The sequence below is a fragment of the Ictidomys tridecemlineatus genome, chromosome 3, assembly GCF_052094955.1.
Source record: "Ictidomys tridecemlineatus isolate mIctTri1 chromosome 3, mIctTri1.hap1, whole genome shotgun sequence".
NCBI classification, from domain to species: domain Eukaryota; kingdom Metazoa; phylum Chordata; class Mammalia; order Rodentia; family Sciuridae; genus Ictidomys; species Ictidomys tridecemlineatus.
Genome location: NC_135479.1, coordinates 215,876,889 through 215,894,193, shown reverse-complemented (window position 1 = coordinate 215,894,193; position 17,305 = coordinate 215,876,889). Strand labels below are relative to the sequence as shown.

At 49.3% G+C, this 17,305-nt stretch overlaps 1 protein-coding gene across 18 annotated transcripts in view; it reads right to left on the bottom strand.

The window, feature by feature from the left end:
- The window catches only part of Pcbp3 (poly(rC) binding protein 3), a 224,582-nt gene that overhangs the window by 43,755 nt on the left and 163,522 nt on the right, over positions 1–17,305 (bottom strand). For 9 of the 18 annotated variants that reach the window (XM_040287155.2, XM_078044796.1, XM_078044795.1 and 6 more), the window contains exon 1: positions 12,122–12,143. The exons of 2 other annotated variants lie outside the window; for them this stretch is intronic. Coding sequence is in view for 1 of the 16 variants with exons in the window: in XM_078044804.1 (XP_077900930.1) it covers positions 12,122–12,240; positions 17,173–17,245 (192 nt within the window). In the remaining 15 variants the exon portion in view is untranslated. Of the gene's footprint in view, positions 1–12,121; positions 12,241–14,383; positions 14,524–17,061; positions 17,267–17,305 lie in introns of those variants that run through there. 7 more of the 18 variants (XM_078044808.1, XM_040287147.2, XM_021720063.3 and 4 more) reach the window with 5 other exon arrangements.

Here is a 17,305-nt window from a genome sequence, read left to right as displayed (position 1 = left end):
GTCTCATTAAAAACAAAGTGGACTAAAAACATGGCCCTGTCCCATGCTGTCTATGAGAAACTCATTGTGCCACCAAGAACATGCCACGGGCCAGCACCATCTCTTCAGCAAGGGGGCTGGGAAACTGTCCACCCAAATGCAGGAAAAGAAAACTGGAGGTTTATCTTACACTATATATATATATATATATATATATATATATATATATATATATATATATATATATATATATATATATAAATAAATAAAATAAAATCAAAATGGGATTAGACTTAAATCTAAGACCTGAAACTATAAAACTATTAGGAGAATACAGGGAAAAAAGCTTTATGACTTTGAGCTGAGCAATGACTGCTTTAGATATGACCCCAAAAGCCCAGCAACACAAGTGAAAATAGAAGTGATTAGATCAAAATAAAATCTGCACAGCAAAGGAAATATTCAGGAGAATGGGGAGATAATCTGCAGAGTGGGAGAAAAGACCTGCAAACCAAATCTCTGATAAAGGTCTAATACCCAAATAGGTAAAGAACATGAACAACTCAATAGCAAGAAAATGAATGATCCAATTGGAATAAAAATGTGCAAAGAATTTGAGGAGATATTTCATAATGGAAGACATACAAATTCCCAAGGGGGGTGTAGGAAAAAAACATCACTAATCATCTGGGAGGGGCAAATTTAAACCACAATGAGATGTTGAGTCGTACCTGTTAAAACAGCTATTATCTAAAAGACTGAAGATAATAAGTGTGGCAGGGGCTGGATAAAACGGGACTCTTGTTCACTTTTGGTATGAAAGTAAATTAGTACAGGCATCATAAAACAGATAAAGTTTCTCACAAAATATCACCCAACAACTCACTTCTGGGTATGCATCCAAGGGAATTGGAGGCCATTAGCTGCAGAGAAATCTGCTCTCCCATGTCTACTTCAGTGCTGTTCCCAACAGACATTAAGTCAACATAAGTGTCCTTCAGTGATTCATGGACCAAGCAAGTGCGGTGGATATACAAATAAATGCTAGTCAGCCTTAGATAGGAGAGCCGGCCGGCCCTCTGGAAAACAGGACGCTCCTGGGGCATGGCATTTAGTGAGATAGCCTGACATAGAAAGATGCACACAGCGCAACCTCACTTACATGCAGGATCTGAAAAAGCTGAACCCATAGGAAAAAGCTGAACCCATAGGAAGAGGGTGGCTGTGAGAAGAGGGGTGGGGCGTGGAGAACTTAGAGAAGTTGGTCAAGGGTACAAGGTCTCAGACGGACAAAAGGAGTAGGTGCTGAAGGTCCATGGTACGGCACAGTCTGACAGTGAGTAAAAGTGTATCACATTGCTGAAAATTGCTGAGTGGATATTAAATGTTTTCACCACCCCCAAAATGGGAGATGTGTGAGGGGATAGATACTCTAGTCAGTGCTATTCCATCACTTCATACACACACACCAACATTAAGACGTGGAGTTTAGTGACCTGAGAGAATGATGCACGAGGGCCATTCTCACACGGTTCTCACACGGCAGCGCTGGTGCACGTCTTAAAAGTGAATCAGTGCAAATTAGCACATCAGCGCAGGCAGGAAAGCAGCACATCCAGCACCCACTCATGATGAAGAAAAGCAGAAACATCGTTTTTGCAGAAAAGATGCTTGCTCTGGAACATGCGGTAGAGGTGTGTGCTGCCTGACCTCCCACGCACTCACAGCTCCTGAAGTCACACCAAGCTACCTCCTCACCGGAGCCCTGGGGTACCCTTCCAGTGCAGTGCAACTCAATCCAGGGCAAAGTCCCTGACCCCAAGGCCTCATCTGCCACTCTCTCCTGGTGTCTGTCCTTCCCACCCTCTCTCCCCCGACTCAGCTCCTTTCTAGAAACAGGCTGAGTTCTTCTGCCCATGTCTCAGGAACTTCTGTAGGAGGCCACTCCCTGTGCCCCATCTCATCTGGCCTGTCCCTTCCACAGCCCTGGTCCTATTGAGGTTAACTTGTGTGCCCTGACACTGTGCTGCAAAGGCCATGGTGGTCTCCATTCTCTGGGTTCGTTGCTATTACAAAATACCTGAGCTGACACTTTTTTAAGAGGGTTATCTGGATCATGATTCTGTGGCTAGAGGTTCCAAAGAGTCCCCCGCCTGGCTGTGTGCAGAAGGAGCCAAGAGCATGGGTGGTGTCACTTTAAAACCTGCTGTTGCAAGAACTCTTAAAATAACTACAACAATCCCTTCCAGGAGGGGATCCCTGTGACCTAATTGCCTTGCCCCAGGCCCCACCTGTAAGGAGCCCCCTTCAGTACCACCCACTGCAGATAGGCTTCCAGCACACAGACCTCTGGAAGACACACTCACACCACCTCTCAACCACAGCACTCACTACTGAACCCCAGTTCCCAGCACCATTCCTGGTCCACAAGGGTCAGTGCATATTGAAGGATTAGAAAAACTTATAACAGAAGTACTGAGGCCAATTCAATTTCCATGGCCTCACAAACATTCCAGAATCAGAAGGGAGTGATCTCTATGCTCAATACTTGTGTATCCTCAGATTCAGTCAACTGCAGACTGAAAATATCCCCCCCAAATTTCAGAAGTTCTCAAAAGCAATACCTGAATTTGCCACATGCTGAGCACCAGCATGCCCTGCTGGGCCCACCACCTTGCCAATCCGGTCTCTCTAGCGCATATCTGAGCGTTTCCTTTACGTGCCCTTCATGAGCTGTGTGGCTGGGCCGGCAACGGTTGCATCAGTTCTGATCACATGCACACTCTTTCCTCGACATTCTCTAACCAACAGCTTAACAATCGTTCAGTTAGCATTAACATTACATTAGGGACTGTCAGTAATCCAGAGATTACTAACGTATAGAGGTACATGTAAGTTATATGCAAATACATCAGGACACAGCACTGAGGATTCTGGTAGCCATGAGGTCCTGAACCAATCCCTATAGACCGTATTTCCACTTCCCTCAGTCCATCTGTTTACACCTTCACTTAGGCTCTGAGGGTCACAATGGAGGAGGCACAGACATGCAGCATGGAGGCTCCCTAGGGGGACATCGTGGCTGCTGGCAGGGGAAGGCATGGGGGACAAGGACCAAGGTGCCCCAAGCCCACTTCCACTGGAGGCCCACAGATATCCTAGCAGGCCATCTGGGGAACTGTCCCAATGACACTTGTCTAGAGGCCCATCCTGATACACAAGCCCATGGTCCCAAAGGAAGTGCACTCATGAAAGGACCCATCTTCTTAAGGCCAGTAAAAATCACCTTGAAAACAGAACCCAGCCCCATATTGTAAAACAAAACCCGCAGCAAAGACCTGCTACGACTTACAAGTTCTTGGAACACAGGACTGCTTCCGTTTTCCTTTACTGGAGCTTCTCTAATTTGGAAGGCTTGGTTCTGTGTCTGATCCCACTTGTTTCTGGTCCTCTTCTATCATTTCTTCCCTTCTGCCTGATTTTCCTTCAGGTGGAAGGGGTTGTGACCTTTGCTCTTAGCTAATGTAACATTTAATGCTAAAGCCCTGATTTACTTGTATCCTATAAATTTTGATATTTTTTTTATTGTTCTAATTTCTTTCAATATCTCTTTGACCAGAGCATTCAAAGGAGTGTATTTTGATTTTTAAGTATTTGGAAAATTTCCAATTATCTTTGGTTACTGATTTATAGTTTAATTAAACTACACTTTGTATGACTTCAATTATTTAAATTTGTTTGGCTGCTTTTTCTTCTTTGCAGAAAGTGGTCCTCCTTGGTGAGTGTCCGCATGTGCACAGCAGCCATGCCCACTGGGGTCAGGCCAGGTCTTTGAGGCCCTGTTGGATTTCCCTGCTTCCTGCATCAGCTTGGGTCATGGAGCCCATCTGCCTCTGCGCCATCTGGCCCGGGACCCCGTTCTGTTACTGAGTTCCCACGACATAGTCTCTACCTTGGCTATTAGATTTTTCAGTTCTAAAAGCTCTGTTTTGTTCTTTTCGCACCTGGTATTTCCTACTGAGACATCCTGTCTCCCATTCATTTCATGCCTCCTGAAACACAGTCACAGAAACTGCTTTCAAGACTCTGGTCACTCCAACACAGAGGGCCACCGTGGGCTGACGTCCATTGATCATCTTTCCTTTCACAAGGTTGAAACTCTTGGTCCTTCATGTCACATATGGACATTAGGCTGTCCCCTGGACACTGAATATTGTCATAAGACTCTAGCCATTACTTAAATTTTATGCAGGAAGATATTTTTATTTTGCCCAGCACTGGTACCAGTTAGTCAGTCCCACAGCCTCCTGGGGGCTGTGGTTCCCGTTTCTGGCTCTGAGAGCTTTAGCAGTGATCCTCAACTCTGTCCATGTGTGTTGCCAGTGTTCACTGGGCTTGGGAGTCATCATCCCCTGGCCCTCATGACAATGGCCTTGCTGTACTCTCTATGGTCAGATCCTTGATGCAGAGGTCAAGGCCTGCCTGAGAGTACTCACGATGTTGCGGGGTCCCTCCATCAAGCCCTCCTCTGTAAGGTCCCCTCAGATCTCCCATGGTCTCCTTGGATCTTGTCTTTCTGGCCAAAAGCCAGGACCTCATCTGTCTTGCCATAGCATCTGCATCCAGGGCTAGGCAGTGAGAGGACAGAGACAGAAAGGGGCGATGGGAGCATCCTTCTTCCCCGGAAGCGCACCCCTCTACTAGAGAGGAAGGACTCCCTCCCTCTGCTCTTACATCTGCTGGTGGCCACTGCCCTCAGTGTCCCAGAAGGGTCTCCAGCATGGATCCTAGGAAGCAGGGATGGAAAAACATAACTAAAGCAAACTATTCCCCATTCAATCTCCAGAGGCTCCCTTTCCAGCTCCTGGGACAGAAATGCAGCACTGCCCAGAGGCTCCTGGTCCAGACCCAAAGGGCACTTCTGTGCTGCCTCAGTCCAGGCTCTGACTTGCAGCCCAGCTCCAGATGGGCTGATGCCATCTGACTTGAGTCCTCCAGCAGCTCCTCTGCACATTCGTCCTAAAGGCCCAGTAGCAGTCAGCAGGAGTGGCAAGGTGGTGTGTCCGCCATTTTGACCCAAATCAAACACTTGTTAATTTTAATTTGGGTTAAATTGTAACAGCTGCCCATAACCTGCACCATTGTGGTGAAATTCCCCCCCCAATTTTTTTTGCCAATTATGTTTTTTAATATTTATTTTTTAGTTATAGGTGGACACAATGTCTTTATTTTTACTTTATATGGTGCTGAGGATTGAACCCAGTGCCTTACATGTGCTAGGCAAGCGCTCTACATCTGAGCCAAAGCCATAGACCTGCCAATGATTTTTTAAAAGATCATTCCAACCAACAGATACCAGCAAGCACACTCTGCCATAACCAGAACTGCTGTGTAAGTACAGCAGCTGCCACCACACACCACACACGTGCTGTCCCAATTAGCAGGGCTCTTCTGTCCCTGTTCACTTGTGGGCAGTGAGGTGCTATGGCCTGAACCTGGCTGATGACAGGCCTAGGCTTCTGATCACCAGACAGACAAGCTCTGCATTCCATCCTGGTCAAAAGTGAAAGCCAGACACATGGCTCCATCCAAAGAAACATGGTGTGCTGGGCATGCCCAGAGTGTGAGCACAGAAGGCTCTCTTCTGGGGGAGATAAGCTGATGGGTGCTAAAGTAGAAATGGCTCACAGGGGTCTATATTTTATAGCAGCAAGCACTCTTGCTGTATGTGCAGTGGCAGCAACTTCTTTGAGTCCCTCCAACACAAGATCCTCTCCTGAGGGGGGCTGAGTGCCTCTAGCAGCACTGTCGGTGTCCATGTGGCAGCAGTGAGTGCCCGTCAAGGCTGGCGGCTCTGGCCTACCCCCATTAGCTGAGCCATGTCCAGGGCTGCACCACAGGCCTCAGCTGTCTAGAAGGGGCACTGGGGCAGGGAGAGGGTGAGCACTGACTTGATTTATCATGTTTAACAGCTCAGTGCCCGCATCAGGCTGCATGAGGCCACGGCAGCAGAAACCGACAGAGCTGATTAGCGGTTGCATTCTCCTTGAGAGACTCACAGTGCACACTGTGTCCTTGAGGCCATCCAGGGGAGGGGAGATTTCTGCAGTTTAGTGCTCTTGCCAGTAACAGTTAGCATTAGAAAGACATTCAGGGCTTACACAACCCTGACTTTAGAGAGCCTTTGAAACAGCCTGCTCCTTTGTCACTCAAGTGTCAAGACAGAGAAAAGGTGACAGGAGTAGGGACCAGCAAACTGACCCCTTTCCTCCTGCTCCCTGAGACCATGCATAGGGCTTAGTCTGCAACCTGCAGAGTTGTTCTTGTTATGGCAACATACCAGGCTTCCCCCTACTGGTGCTGATACTTCTGTGCCCTGCCTTTGGGGAAAAGTGCTAAGGGGCCCAGCATATCCCATGTCAGTGTGTGCCTCATTCGAACGCTCTCATTTTCAAAGCAGCCATTTCAAGATTCATAACATCTTCCATGTGGAGACAGAGCATCTCTCTAAGGGCTGAACTAAGACCTGGCTCTGACAGCACCTTGACTCAGAGCTATCTATGTCTCCACCAGGTTGTGGCAGTGGGAGCTATGCCTGCTGTCTGTGCCCTGTGCCCACACGCAGCACCTTCTCTGAATGTGGTTCATCTCACAGGAACCTCTGGATACCATGGGAGGTTACCAAGCAGGGCCTTCCACTGGCCCATTACAAAGGGTTCACAGGAACATTCTGGCTCACTCATCTTTTCACAGTTCCTACCAGGCACTGTGCATGTAGCATGGATGGCACGGCCATTCTCTGAAGTGGCTCGCAGTTTGGTGAGGAAATCAGACTACAGAAGAGCTGACAATGCACATAACTGGAGATCAGCCATGCTCCCTACCTGCTCAAACACATGGACCATGGAGGCCAAAGGTCCAGAAGTGACACATCAGAGCCTCACGCCCAAAGAATCAAACAACAATTTCCCCAAGAGAGTAAAGGAGAGGCTGGGATGAGCCTGCTCCTCCCACATCCCGGCAGAGCTTCCCGCTTCTACCTGGCTGTGCTGAGTGCTCCCCAAGTGCACCTGCAGGTTTCCCATGACCTCTCATGTTGGGACCCAGACATGCCAATGGGAGTCTGCACTCCCTAAATCTCTGTGCCCCACAGGGCCTCACTAGAGAGTGCAGTGGACACTCCTCCTACTTTGGATACAGTGAGAAACCAGCAAGGAAAATCGACAATGCAGAGGACCTGGTGGCCTTATGAATCCAAAAATGATCCTCAGACAAGAGTCAAAAGGGAAGATTTCAACAGGGTGATCATCTTACACATTTCCATAAAAGTAAGGTTTAGAAAATAAAATTTAAGACAGATACCATTTACAAGAACATAAAAGATTCAGAATTGGGATAAATGTAACAAAAGATGTGTAAAACCTCTCAGTAGGAAACTGAAAACTTGGAGCTGGGCATGGAGGTGCAAGCCTATAATTCTAGTAACTTGGGAGGCTGAGGTAGGAGGATTACAAGTTCAAAGCCAGTCTCAGCAACTTAACGAGGCACTTGCAACCCAGTGAGACCCTGTCTCTAAATAAATTATAAAAAAGGGATGGAGATGTTGCTCAGTGGTCAAGCACCCCTGAGTTCAATTCCCAGTACCAAAAAAAGAAAACTGAAAACATGAGAGCAATTAAAGAAAACCTGAGACTTAGAAGACAAATATTGTTCTCATGCTCAGAAACTTGGGATGTACTGCTTCCAAACTTAATCTACAGACCCAATTCCACAGATAAGCTTATTTAAAAATGTACGTGAAAAAGTCATCATGCTGAGAATAGCCTGAGGAAAAGAACAAAGTGAGATGACAGAGTCTTGCCACTGATCCGCACAGAAAGCTACAGTAACCAGCCAGGGGGGAGTGGGCGGGACCAGTCAATTCCCCCAGCAGTTCCACTGGGCAGAAGCCAGCACTCAACTAACCAGAAGGGCAAGTGGACAACAGAGCCCGAATGCTCCCTCCCCAATTTCCCCCTCAGATTCATTCCAGGTGGCCTGTATCCAAACGGGGTCACAGACACAGCGCAGCCTTTGGAAGCAGCGTAGATGTCATAAATATAGCGGGGGAAAAGGGTAGATTTCCTTAGACACAAGAAAGCACTAATTGTTAAGGAGAAGACAGAAATGACGAAACCAATTAGAGCTACAAGTTTCTGTGTGCCCCACAGACCCTGTCCGGAGAGAAAAGCAGCCCACAGAGTGGGAGACGCCTGCAGCTCATGGGACTGCTGAAGGACTCTGTCCAGGGAGCATTCCCCTGCTGCTCAGGAAGAAGAGGCCTGAGCCTGGAACAGGCATGGTCCAGAAGAGGCCATCCATATGACCAAAAGTGCCTATGGGTTTTGGATTCAACCAAAATAATTTGTAAAAAAAAAAAAAAAATTGCATTGTACTGAACGTGCACAAGCTCTTTTCCCTCTCATTCTTCCCTAGACAACCAGAATTAACTACTTACCTAGCACATATATTATATTAGGATTTATAAGTCATCTGGAGATGATCTATAGGAAGTGCACAGGTAATGGGCAAATACTACGCCATTTTATATAAAGGACTTGAGCATCAATGCACTGTGCTTTCCATAGAGGGGTCTGGAACCCATCCCCTGGCAGATGGGCATCAAAAGTCAAGAGGAAGAAGCAGAGTAAGGTCACGGTGGTGCCACCATATTCCTACCAGAAAGGCTGGAACACAATATAACACAACAAAAAACTTGGAGAACAGCAGAGCAAACTGGTTAACTTGGGAAAGACATTTGGTGTGATGAAGGGGACCACTGACATCACCTGGACCCAGCATTCCAGCTTCTAATTTGAAATTCTACTAATAAACTAAGTCAAACGTGAACATGTAGAACCAGCAACATACGTGAAGACCCACAGCACACAGGACCTGTGGAGCCTGTACTTGGGGTGGATGGGTGATGCAGTGTCAGGAATTCTGCTCACATGTCTGTACACTGAAGAAGAGCAGGAGCCCAGCACACGAGCCTGAGGGACAGCCAGCTCCAACGCACTGTCGCCGTGCGCTGGGCACAGGTCTCACCACAGTCATGGGAGCAGGGAACTGCACAGCACTCAGGGAAGTACCACAGCCTCGCAGAGGGAGGAGGGCACCAGCACTGGCTGCCCACTCTGCAAATGCAGTTCCCTCATGGAAGGCAGAAAGGTACTTGATGCAGTTCAGAGCTTCATGATGGACAAGCCCAATCAGAGCAGAAGGAAGCACTGGAGTCAGGTACAGATAATTCACCCAAACACAAAAGCCAAGTACCATGTGCTTCTTTCCAAGCCTGTGACTCTGGTACCACTTTTACTGGGCTGGGTGGGGTAGGCACAGAGTTTCAAATTATTGCTCTTGTCAAAACAAAGTGATAGACATGAGAATTGGGGAACTATAGATAAACACACAAAGGAGAGGGTACTGTCCTATTAACACGAAAAGAAGGCCAAGGTTAGTCAGTAGGGCAGGAGATTTTGAAGGAAACAAAATCCACCCAGTGATGGAGTAGAGGGCTGTACACAGGTCCACAGTGGCCTGCATGGACACTGCACTGGGCCAGAGAACCTGCACCCCGAGGAGCGGCCTCGCCATCGTCCATGAACAGGTCAGAAGCAACCTGGTGAGCAAGGACAAGAAGGAATGCTCTCATAGCCCTGTGGCCTGTGTTTGTTCACTTAACAGCGTGGTGTCCCAGGGTGTGGGGGCTTGGCTCCAAGGCAACAGCCCCTCCCATCTCATCAGGAAATGCCCCCTTGGCAGGAGGTGCCGCTGTCCTTCCTGGAGTGAAGAAAAGTTAAATAGCAGCCTCTGGAAGAACACAGGGCAGGAGAATCACCTCCTCTGCTAAATCCAGGGATGAAGAGGAAGCCTGACCTGGGACGTGCCACCCCCAAGACCTGGAAACTGTCCTGGGAAGGAGCCAGTCCATGGCAGGAGACCCTGTGCCTGCCCGTGCCCCATCAGGGCCAGAAAGAACTGAGGAGGAGCAGTCCTGCTTAGCGGCCAACTGTAGGGGTCCCTGCCCTCAGGAACATTGAGAAGAGGATCTTCTCAGGGACGGGCTCTCTGTGAAGGAGGCACAAGGACTAGGGTGAGCCTGGCAGGCCTCGCCAGCCTGGTCGGTTACAGGGTCGCTCTCCTGGGAGCCGATGCTCCCCTTTCTTGCTGAGAAGTGCCTCGGGTGCCAATGATGCTTGTCAAGAGGGCCGACTTCTCTGTCCTAGAGAGGCTCCTGGTCAGCTTGGCCTTCAGAACAGGATGGAGACCTAAGGACACTGCCAACAGACTGCTGACTGCATGGCAGATGGGGAGGGAGGGCACAGGCAGCAAGTGACTTGCCCACAGCCACATGACGGGTATAGGCAGAAGGCAGCAGGATGTAGACATGTTGGCAGCAGGGCAGGCTGGCTAAGGCTAGGTTAGCCCTGCTGTGTTTGTGCCTCCCAAGGCTGCAGGTGACGTGGACAGCAGGTGTTGAGGGTACGTGGGTCTCCTTGAGGGTCACAGTAAGATGGGAGAGGAACACAGCTTCTCTGGGAGAGTGTGTGTGGGGCTGGAATCGTTGCCCACAGATTAACGACTTTACAAGATTCATTTGTCAACACAGGCAGAATCATAGCTCATGCCCAAATTCAATAGAAAAATAAGCTGAAATTAGATTGAGAGGTCATTTCTTTTTTGGGGGTGGGTACTAGGGATTGAACTCAGGGGCACTCAACCACTGAGCCACATCCCCAGTCCTATTTTGTATTTTATTTAGAGACAGGGTCTCACTGAGTTGCTTAGCACCTTGCTTTTGCTGAGGCTGGCTTTGAACTTGCAATCCTCCTACTTCAGCCTCCTAAGCTGCTGGGATTTACAGGCATGTGCCACCATACCTGGTGATTTATTTTAGTGTCTTAATATCTTAATACTAGTAATACTTCATTACAACACTACAAATGGCAATGTACGAAATATACAATACAATTTTTTAAAAAGATAAAAGCTGAAGCATTAAAACATTAAAAATCTTCCCAAATGAAAGAAAGAATTAAGAAAAAAGATAAAAAGAGAAATAATAAATGATAATAATATTTTAAAGAAGACAAAATGAGAGTTATCCAAGGAAAACAAGTGATTTTAAGTAGTTAAAAATTAAACAAAATTTAAAAGAGCCCAAAATAAATCAAGACAAAAAATGAATCAAGAAAACTTAGATGAGAAACTTTCAAAAAAGAAAAACATGAATGTTTGGGCGGACTAAAGCTACGGAGACTGGCTTGCAAAGCTGAGACTGGCTGCGGGCAGCTGACCCTGGACTGCTGCTCTGGAAGTGTTTCTGCAGAATCTGGAGTGGGGGGTGTCGGGCAGCACTGAAGAGTCTGCTGAGGGTGCCAGAGATTCGGGAAGACCTGGGTCACAATAACACAAATAGGAGGCCACCTGGGGGCAGGTGTAGAGGGCGCCCAGGGCTCTCTCTGGGCCTCCTGCCACCGAGGACCTTCACACACACAGAGTGTCCTTGGAGGCCTGGCCCATAGGTGTTGACACTGCAACTGAAGAGGGCAGGGGCAGGCGGGATGGTGTGGGGAGCAGGGATGATGGCATCCCCTTGCACTGTGCTGGACTGAGGGCTTCACCTGCTCCCAAGGGGCCTGGTGGTATGTCCAGGTGGGCAGCCTCAGCAGGGAAGACTGGAAGGTGGCAGAAGCCAGGCCCCCACACTGCAGCTACTGAATCTGTGCTATCCTGCTCCCAGCTGACTCTAGGATTAGCTTAATCCCCAAGGCAACAGCATCACAGTGAGGTGCTGGGAGTTCAGCCGCTGATGGCCTGTTAATCCTGTAAACCTCGAAGCTGCCTGCCTCATTTAATTTATTTTAATGGATTTGTTTTTTTATTTCAATGTATGTATCTGAGAAAGCCACAGACATGTATGCGAGAGACAAGCCCTATATCTCTCCTCGCCAAAATGCACCTTCATAAATACCGCATGGGTAAAATCAATTAAAAGGCCCTCTGGTTGGGAGTGTTAATTCTTGAAGCTGGCCCCCTGCATTCTGCTGGAAAGAAGTGGGGTGCATGAGCTTTGTCAATAGGATGTCACTGGGCAGACCTGAAGGAGGTCCTGCAGGCTTCTTTGCTGTGCAGCCGAGGCAGAAGTCCTGGCCTTTCCTCTGGCTCACCCCTGCTGCCTCCGTTTCTGGCCAAGGTCTCTGGTACTGAGGGCGCACACTGGGAATGAGAACAATTGTTCTGTAAGCCCAGTCCTGAGGCCCCTGGGGGGCCACCGGGGACCAGGGCTGAATCTGGGTGTGGACTCCTTGTTATGGCCCCTTGGCACTGCTCCTGGCCCCGGTCCACATCAACCACAATCAGCTCACTTTCTTAGGCACCCAGACAGTGTGACTGTCACAGCAGCAGCATCCTCTCTGAGACCAATAAAAAGAACAAAACGAAAGGCAATATGAATGCCAACTGAGCTGTCCTGACTGGGACTTGAGCGTGGCGGAGCCTGGCCAGGGCAGGCAGGGCCCAAGTGTTCTGGGAACACACAGGCTGTGGAGGGGACAAAGCTCCCTGGAGCCACACGCTTGCATACTGCAGCGGGTGCTGGGCCTCTTCCTAGCCCTACTTTGCATAAGTGCCACATCATGTGTGCTCTGTGACTTGGCTTTGAAGGGCAGCATCGCCTGGAGGCTGTGAGGAGTATAATTTGAAGGGTGCAGCCCGAGTGTCTTGTGGCCCTGAGCATGTGACTTACTCATTCATGACCTGGAACCTTCCACACCCAGAGTGAGGCAGCTCTGGCCAACTCCAGGCAGTTGCTGCAGCTCAGCAGCGTCCTCCTGTCCCCTTGTGGGCTTGCACTCTGAGCCCACTCTTTGACTAAAAGCATGTCTGAGACCTACCTGCTGCTGCTAGGGCTGGGCCCATCATCACCACACATCCTCTTTCTTACTGCCCAGTGACATTCTGTGGCTTAAACATGGCACACCTCCTGTTCCCGTCGATGCCCTCATCCTGATTTCCTCCAGGGAGGCCGGAGTGCAGACCTGACAGCCTCAGGCACCCTGACTGTAGGCAGGGCTCTGCTCCTCTCACAACCCTACATGCAGCTCTCTGCACACATGAAGGTTTGCTAAGACCTGCAGTGAGAACTGCTGGTCAGGTATACGTAGACCTGGCCAAAAGTCTTCCATGCAGAACTGCACGGTCCTCGCCCTCCAGGTCTGCAGGGCACTCAGGCAGCCCATGTGCTCCCAACCTCTACTCCTCATGGCCATGCACACTTCTCCTAGTTGCCATTCCCTGGCCACTGGCCCCTTGGACATCTGTCAGCCGCCCGGAGTCTCTGTTTCTTAACAGCTGCCTTTTTATTTGTGTTTGGTTGCTATTTCTGCCCTAATGGACCTGGCACTCTTGTGCCTTTTGGAGTGTGGCATGGCCTAGGATGCCCTGTAAGAAAAAGATCATTTTTCAAAATCAACGTGGATTTCTGTGCCTTTTAGCTCATTACCCCATCTCAAATACATCTGTATTTGGTGTGAGATCAAATTCTAAATTTAGTGTTTTTTTTTAATTGACTCAACATCACTTATTGAATAGTTTATCCATTTCTAGTGATTTAAATGCTAATTTGATTAAAGCAAAGCAAGAACTGGGGATGTAGCTGTCTAGCACACAGGGGCCCTGGGTTCAATCTCTGATTCAGTGAAAAAAAAAAAAAACAACAAAAACAAATCACACACACACACACACACACACACACACACACACACACACACAAAGATTAAAGCAAAGCAAACCCAGTCCCGCCCCTGCTGCCATCTGTCCTCCGCCGCGCGCCTACCAGGTTAACCATTCTTCCTGATAGTGCGGGGTGCATGGCTTCCCCCACATCCCTGCACTCTTCTGATGGTTTTTAATGCCCGTACTCCCCACATGTACCTCAGTGTGGGGACGCATACATAGGGTCTGAGCAGGGCAGAGACAAGGGGAAGGAAGGGCTGCTGAGCCGGGGGGACAGGGTGCTGGCAGGGAAGAGGGTGCGTACAGGCAGGTGATGTTGAATGTATTCAGAGAGCTCATGGGTCTGTGTATCTGTGTGACAGGCAGGAAGGCTGCGTCAGGGTCTCCAGGACTCACCTCTGCCCCTGTCGGGCTACCACCCCAGTCAGGTCCTCTCCTCCCCTGAGACCCTCTGGCCCTGGTTCCTGTCTGGGGCTGTGACAGTGGCCACTGTAGCCCTTTCACCTCTCCTGGCCATACCTGCCCACCCCTGGATACTTCCCAGTGGATGCCCTAGTCCTAGGACTAGAGGTTGTGGCCCAGTGCATCTTCTCTCCCCTGGCACTTGCCTTGGGGTCCTGCTCACCTTGAACTCCGGCAAGAGAGGTCACTCTCCTCTAGGTTCCTCCTTCCTGGTCTCCCACAGGGCTCTCAGTGGACGTGTGTGTGGGGCAGCCTGTCTCCTTTCTTACAGGAAGGCCCGCCACAGGTAATGAACCACATGATTCAGCCAGGAGTCCCCACAGGGGATTGCTCATCTTGGACATGTGGTCACTGGACACCACAGGCTGTTCTCCTGACCCAGGACTGCCCCTTTCGGCCACCACTCCAGTGGTACAGGAGCCCCACGTGACCTGTACTTAAACTTTCACTCCTGCATGGTTGTACAATGGTTCTCAAACTCACAGAGGACCTCCTGGAAGGCTGTTCAGCTCCAGAGTGCAGGCCAGCCCAGAGCTTCTGAATCACATCACTATGCAGGAGGGAGCTGTGGCTGTACCTCCAGAGTGTCCTTGGGGTGGGGGTGGTTCCTAGCCAGACATGTGTTTTCTTTAAGAGTGTGTAGCTGAGATGTAAAGAATGGGGTCTGATCACTTCCAGCTGGGTTGGAGCCCCAGAGGGTACTGCCAAGCCCACTAGTTTTGCCATGGATGGCCTTGCTGGCCCCAAGTCAGAGCATCCGGGCGTGCTGGTTCTCTGAGTGTCCCTGGCTAGAAGGCTCCAGTTGTAGGGGTGTTCCTGACCCCACCCAGCAGGGCCAAGATAGTGCACATCTCCCACACATGGAGTGTGGGGTGCAGGGTCAGAGGGAACCTGCCCAAGACTTGGTCAGGCCAACTCCACCTGTGACCCTTCAGCTCCCAAATGAGTCAAAGCCAGCACAGTGAGGGCGATGTGAACAGGCAGTCGGTCCACAGTGCCTAAGGACACATTGCCCACTGGTGAGAAGCCTGGGGATGGGCAGGCAGGAGCACAGAGACAGGCTCTAGCGGCGTCCTTTGGTCTGGGTAGCATCATCTAATCCGCAAGGTGCCCCAGTGCCTCTGCATGGTTGTATTTGTCATCCTTTCACTGGAGGCTGAGGGGCAGTAAGGACGGTCGGGCCTGCCCTTGAGGCAGCAGCACTTGTGTTTCCCCTGAAGGCAAATGGGACAGGCGGGTAATGACTTTATAATTCATGGGAACCCTCATGATCATCACAAGAGCACACCTCTGTCCTGCTACAGCACACCACGACTAAGAGCCACAGGAAGACTAGCTCCCGGGACACAGAGAGCAGCAGAGAGGGGGAGACAATGCTAAAAGCTGCACAAAGTTGGTTTGGCTTTCCCCAGGCACAAAAGGAAGATTTTAAACCATCAACAGGAAAATCACTGAATTCTTCTATCCTGCTTTAGTGAAACAGAACATTTTCCATGAGCTGGAACCTGGCCGGGTGCCGTGGCGCACACCTGTAATCCCAGCGGCTAGGGAGGCTGAGACAGGAGGATTGAGAGTTCAAACCCAGCCTCAGCAACTTAAGCAAGGTCCAAAGCAACTCAGAAAGACCCCGTCTCTAATAAAATACAAAAATGGGGATGTGGCTCAGTGGTTAAGTGCCCCTGGATTAAATTCCTAGTACCAAAAAAAAAAAAAAAAAAAAAAAAAAGACTGGAACCTGGTTAAGGAAAGAGCCCTTTGGAACATAACTAGGGACTCACCCTCAGGTTGTAGTTGACAGAAAATGGTATTACTAAGTGCAGGCGTTTCCATTACCTTGCTCTAAGAGGAAAGCTTCTTGTGTCACCACGGGTACCACTGCTGTTCCATAAACTAAAATGTGGGACAGCTGATACCCTAAAGTGTGGGCATTTGTTTTTATGATCCTGGCCATACAAACAGTTGAAACATAAATTTAAAATATTGTATCTCTCAAAGGCAGAAAATTGTTCACTGATACAACAGATTAAGATCAAACCCCATTAGGACTCTGAAACATTTTCCAGCAAATGCAAACACTAGCATTTAGTCTGTCTGGATGGGGCACCAATGGTCGCCATACAGAGACCAGGAACACCACCTCCTGCACACGCCACTGACAAGATGTGTTCATCCGAAGGGTCCCCAGCTAATGGAACACTCGATTCATTCAGGCAAGACAGGACGTTTTGTTATTTATAAGCTGCAAAACTCGCAATAGCTTTACCAACATTTAAACACTATTGCGCAGTCTGCATAGCTTTATCATGCAAGAAAGTCATGTTTGACGCTCTCCCAGAACTAAAAGAACTAGCTACTTCTCAATATTGATATCGAGCTCCAAAACTGCACATCCTCCATTTGGTAGAAATCGGTGTGCATTAGCCTCACTGATATTTGGGTTTCATGGAGCTCCTGCCCACAGGAACAAACAGCTCAACTGTTTACTTCAGAGGGCAATGTCCCCAGCTGGATGGTGCTGGACCCTGATTCCTGAGAATGACCAGCATGCTCAGGGTGGGGTTTACATCCCCATCCATATTCACTATCTCTGACAAACATCCTTAAGTCTATGTTCATTGTCCTACAGATAATGTTGCTTTACCAGTGCAGAGCATCAGAACAACGTTGACTGTTCAAAAGGAGCCATGTTATTAGAGCAGAGCTCTGTCCTCTAAGCATCTGAAACCACTTGCATGTACAGTCCAATTTCCGCCCGTCCACCCAAGAAGAGCTCTGTGCAGTCATGGCAGCTCCTCCGAGCACTTCGTCCCAACAACCCACACGTGTGAGAACTCTACTTGCCCTGCCATGCCGCCTGGGTCTGCTTTCCTTGGGTCTGCTGTCCTCACAGCCAGCCTCGGCCACCTGTCCTGCTCCGCTGACGGCTTCCCCAGGCCCACAAAATCCCCTTACCTCAGAACAAAGCAGCCCCGTGAGGTCGGGAGGATCGCGTTGGATGTGGGTACCAGACAGATGGCCACTCTCCCTGTTTAGAGAAGATGAAACGCTAAAGGAGAAAAATTAGAGAGCTGTTTTGTTCTCGACT